This window comes from Lotus japonicus, chromosome 6 (assembly GCF_012489685.1).
Source record: "Lotus japonicus ecotype B-129 chromosome 6, LjGifu_v1.2".
Lineage (NCBI taxonomy): Eukaryota > Viridiplantae > Streptophyta > Magnoliopsida > Fabales > Fabaceae > Lotus > Lotus japonicus.
The window spans coordinates 26,828,596-26,834,166 of NC_080046.1; the positions used below are offsets into that span (position 1 = coordinate 26,828,596).

Consider the following 5,571-nt stretch of genomic DNA (forward strand, 5'->3'; position numbering starts at 1 on the left):
TAAGTACTCAATTCATATCCGCCGGATCTATATGTTTTAATAAAGATTCCTAATAATGAGTCAACTATACCATTAAAGAATTTAACCCACCACCATGTTATTGTTAATTGTCATACACAAATGCACTACCTAACAAGCAACCGTCATGCAAGCATGATCAAAAAGATAGAGGTGAAGCATAAAGGGTTACTCAGTTACCATAAAGGGTTACTCAGTCACCTTAATGAGGATCTTGTCGTGGAACTGTCGCGGGCTTGGGAACCTGGAGGCAGAACGGGCTTTGCGCAAGCTCATCCACTCAGAAGTTCTCGACATTACGTTTCTCATGGAAACGAAATTGTATACTTCAGAGATGTTACGTCATCGTGGTATTGGAGGTCTTTCTAACATTTTCCCGGTTCAATGTGGGGGTTGTGGGAGGTCAAGAGCTGGTGGACTTTGCTCTTGTGGCGATCGGAGGTTGAGGTAACTATTATTAATGCTTCTTTACATCATATTGTTTTTACTGTAGTCCACTCGGACCATTTGGTTGTACCTATGCAGGTTTATGTTGTTTATGGTTTCCCTGAGGCTATTAATAAGCCAAGAACGTGGGAGTTGATTCGCCATGCACGCCCCATGGGACTCCAACCATGGTTGTGTATTGGAGATTTTAATGATATTCTTTCCCCGTCTGATAAGCTTGGTGGTGATCCACCCAATCCGGGGCAACTTCAGATTGCTAACCAAGCTTGTGCAGATTGTGGGCTTCATCAGGTGCCCTCTACGGGCAATACATTTACTTGGTCCAATAACAGAGTAGGACCAGGTCGGGTGGAGGAGCGGTTGGATTATGCTTTAGTGAATCAAGCTTGGTCTGAATTATGGCCAATAAATAAAGTGTCTCATCTTATAAGACATCAATCGGATCATAGCCCAATTGTGTTTCATTGTGGATCTCGCAGCTCTGAGATTCATAGACACCGAACGAGGATGTTCAGATTTGAGGAGGTTTGGCTTGAGAGCGGAGAAGAATGCGCAGAAATGTTACTGAAGGTTGGGATAATCAAGGTCTATCAGTTCTGTCGAAAATTGAGTTAGTGGGACGTTCCCTTGATGCATGGGGTCGAGAAAAATTTGGGGACTTTGCAAAGAAAATTGCAGATGCAAAGGCTCTACTTCAAAGATTGCAGAGGCATATTCAAACTGAGCAAGTGGTGTTGGCATACAGGGAGGCGGAGAAGGCGTTAGATGATTTATTGAAACAACAGGAGATTGCTTGGAGCCAGAGGTCGAGAGCTAATTGTTTGAAGCTTGGGGACAGAAACACCAGGTTCTTTCATACCAAAGCTACCCAGCGAAAGAAGAGAAATCTAATTGAAAAAATTCATGATGATCAGGGAAGAAAGTTTGTGAGAGCTGCAGATATTGCTCGTGTGCTGAAGGGGTATTTCCAGAATATTTTTTCAACCTCTGATCCAGTTGGGATTGAGGATGTTGCCTCTCTTGTGGATGGAAGGGTCACTGACGCCCATAGAAGAGTGTTATCATTACAGTTCTCTAGGGATGAGGTGGAAGAGGCGCTGTTTCAGATGCACCCAACTAAGGCCCCGGTAGTGGATGGATTTCCTGCGCTCTTCTATCAGAAGTTCTAGCCTATTCTTGGTGATGATGTTTCTGACTTCTGTCTCAAGGTGCTTAATGGTGAGACATCGTCAAGTATGGTGAACCAAACTTTACTTGTCCTTATTCCTAAAGTTAAAAAATCAGTTCTTGCTAGTCAATTTAGGCCAATAAGTCTTTGCAATGTTATTTTCAAGATTATTACTAAGACCATTGCAAACATAATGAAATTGATCTTGCATAATCTAATTTGTGAGGCTCAGAATGCGTTTGTCCCAGGAAGGTTAATCACGGATCACGCTTTAATAGCATTTGAATGTTTTCACTATATGAAGAAGCGTATTTCAGGTAGGAATGGTATGATGTCTCTTAAGCTAGATATGTCAAAGGCTTATGATCGAGTGGAATGGCTTTTCTTGAGGAGTATCCTCACTCATTTGGGTTTTCCTATGCATTGGGTTAATTTAATTATGGATTGTGTGAGTACTTTTAATTTTCTATCATGTTAAATGGGAAACCGCAACCGATTTTCGCACCCAAGCGGGGTTTGCGACAGGGAGATCTTCTCTCTCCATATTTTTTTATACTTTGTGGTGAAGCTTTTTCAGCTTTGATCCAAAAATCCATTTTGAATTCTTCATTACATGGAATTAAAGTTGCTCGTTCAGCACCTGTAATTTCTCATCTTTTTTTTGCAGATGATAGTTTTCTTTTTGCCCGGGCTACTGTTCAGGAAGCAGAATGTATCAAATCCATTATGGAAACCTATGAACGGGCCTCTGGGCAGGTAATCAATTTAGATAAGTCTATGTTGTCAATTAGCCGGAATGTGCCAAGAATTGTTTTTTAGATTTGCAACAGTTATTGGGAGTGAAAGCGATAGATAGCTATGACAAGTATCTGGGATTACCCACTATTATTGGGAAATCAAAGAGTCGGATTTTCAGTTTTAAGGAACGAGTGTGGAAAAAGCTCAAAGGCTGGAAAGAACAAACTTTGTCCCGTGCAGATCGGGAGGTTTTAATAAAGGCGGTGGCACAAGCCATTCCATCCTATGTTATGTCATGTTTTATTTTGCCGGATGGCTTGTGTGAGGAGATCGAGAGCATGATATCTCGTTTCTATTGGGGTGGGGATGTTACTCGTCGTGGTATTCATTGGACCAATTGGAAAACTTTGTACCGGCCCAAACGCATGGGGGTCTTGGCTTTAGAGACTTTAAATCCTTTAATATGGCCCTGGTGGCGCATTCAGAATTACCCAGAATCACTTATGGGGCGGGTTTTTAAAGCTGTTAATTTTCCTTCTGGTAAATTAATTGATGCTAAGAAGGGTTATCGCCCGAGCTATGCTTGGAGTAGCATCCTTAAAACTTCATCTATGATCCAGGAAGGTAGTTGTTGGCGGATTGGTGATGGTAAACATGTTAGAATATGGGAGGATAATTGGTTACCCAGTGGACCTCCCATTAATTTTCGTCAAGACATTGTTGATGAACAACAGTTAGTTAGGGTGGCAGTCCTTCTCCTGCCGAATAATGGTGGGTGGAATATTCCTCTAGTTGAGTGGACTTTTTGTCCTACCACGGCTGCTCGAATTTTGGCTATACCTATTCGACATCAGGATGCTATTGATTGTCTTTTCTGGATGGGCACTGCAGATGGTGTGTACACGGTTAAAACAGGGTATGAGTGGCTCCAAAAGTTGGCGAATCAGAATTGTCCATCTTCATCAAATGAGGTGGGGCTTGAACCACTTCAATGGGCAATTTTTTTGAAAGCACCTAGCTTACCAAGAGTAAGGGAAGTAGTGTGGAGAGTGTGTACAGGGGCTGTTCAGGTGCGTGCGAAGCTTCGCCGGCGTGGCGTCGATGTGGATCCTAGCTGTCCTTTATGCGGGTTAGAAGATGAGACCATGGAGCATTTATTCCTAGGTTGTAATGTGATCCGTGGATGCTGGTTTGCTAGTAACTTGAGCTTGAGGTTTTTATCAGGTATGAAGGTGGCTGAGTTTATGGGTTGGGTTGTATCGGAGATGGAGCTTGAGGTTGTGGATGAGGTGAAACAGATCTTGTTTGCTATGTGGGAGGCCAGGAATAAATTGATTTTTTAGGACAAGCCTTGGTCTGTGGCTTCGGTTTTGGCTCGGGCAGCAGCTCTAGTTTGTCCACCATCGACGTCGTTCTCCTTGGCGAGTGGTGGACGGGATCAAGGGCTAGGGAAGTGGGTGCGACCAGCGGTAGACCTTGTGAAGGTCAACGTGGATGTAGCAGTGGGGAGGGACAGGTTGCGGGATTTGGTATGGTGGCGAGAGACAACGCCGGTGAGATGCTCGCGGCTGCTGCAAAATTTCCAACACTTACTCTTTCTCCAACGGTGGCTGAAGCTTTGAGTCTCAGGTGGGCTATGGAGTTGTCTATGCATCTTGGCTTCAGGCGGGTTCAGTTTGAGACAGATTGCTTACCTCTCTTTCAGGCTTGGAAGAAGGCGTGTAACGCCCCGTTTTTCAAGGGTTACTTAGTGATCCAAAAGTAAATTAATCATGCTAATGAACTTTCGAAATCATAAAAATGAAGGTATTTTTTTTTTCTTTTGAAACATAATACTTTGTAATACTTTCCAAAACATATATAAACTAAAAGCCTCATATGCCCATCGGGCTCCCCGCAATCTCCACACGGCTAATCTCTGAATCGGTAGCTCGTGGTCACATCATTTCCTTGCGGCGTCTCCTCGCATGCGTCCATCGGTCTCTTGCTCATCCTTTAGAGCGGCGTCGTCGAACATTTATAACAGAGAAAAGGTGCAAGGGTCAACTTCTTATACCACAAGGCCATAATTAGGATGTGCACCCATACGAGCAAGTAAGAGCATGCATATTCACATATATAATCACCTATCAAGAATCTTACCAGCGGCATACTAATACATCCCTAAGGAATTCTAGATGTAGCATAAGATAAGAAAAACACTTCAACAAGCAAGGCACAAGGCCCACAACCACACGTTGCACCTTATAGGGAATTCAATCGTCTAACACAAGCCACAAGACAACAACCAATGTTCTTACGTCAACGACGTTCAAGGGAACCTATGTGTCCCTATATTGTTAGCGTATGCTATATGCTCAATGCTCAATGCACACCATGATCCGGATAAACGCCAACTCCATACCAGGCAGGCGGGACAAAGACCCATCCAGCAGTCAATTGCCACTTATCTAATGACCCTTCCCATGCAGTCATTAGCCAACACCTCGGCGTACCCTATCCAAGCAGTACCCTCGGTCAATGAAATGATATGCTCCATGAATTAGTCAAACAACGAAGTTATAGTCTTCTGTCGTTCGATGACGACTTCACCACACCTCAACATGAGTGATCGGGGTCACCGACTCATAGGTGTCACCAGCTATCCGTCGCCACGGTAGCCCAACCATCGTAGGTTCCACATTCGATCTCATTCGATCAACATCGCCCATACAACGCATATCATTCGATAAATATCAGGGCATACTATATCATGCATCATAGGAACATAATTCAAGACTTACATTCATCATAAACATCCTAAGAGTTCATCATGTCATATTCAACAAGTAGTCATGTACTCAACAAGTAAGCATGTTCTCAACAAGTAATCATGTTCTCAACATCAAGGCACTTAAGCATGTTATCATTCATCATGTTCATAAGCAATTTCTCATGTTAATCAAGCATGCTTAACTCATAAACTTCATGTATATCATGCATATAATTCAGGGCAACAAAACAGCAGAAAATGGTAGAATTAAAATTGAAAACTGTATTAAACTAGCAATCTAAAAATTAGGAAACTTTTACAGATTTAGGAACTTTAAGTTAGCTTTCAGATAAAATTGGTTTCACCCGATATGGACTCGTATCCAAGGAGTTATGCCCAAAACAATGCGAGCTGCCCAGCTAACTCGGCAACAGAAAAAGGGGTGAAA

General features: G+C 42.8%; 1 protein-coding gene across 1 annotated transcript; it reads left to right on the forward strand.

The window, feature by feature from the left end:
* Positions 1–1,013: 1,013 nt before the first annotated feature.
* Positions 1,014–3,714, forward strand: LOC130725161 (uncharacterized). The gene is made up of 4 exons (XM_057576413.1): positions 1,014–1,592; positions 1,674–1,959; positions 2,301–2,389; positions 2,464–3,714. The coding sequence occupies exons 1-4, from the start codon at positions 1,014–1,016 to the stop codon at positions 3,712–3,714; spliced, it is 2,205 nt and encodes a 734-aa protein (XP_057432396.1).
* Positions 3,715–5,571: the final 1,857 nt, after the last annotated feature.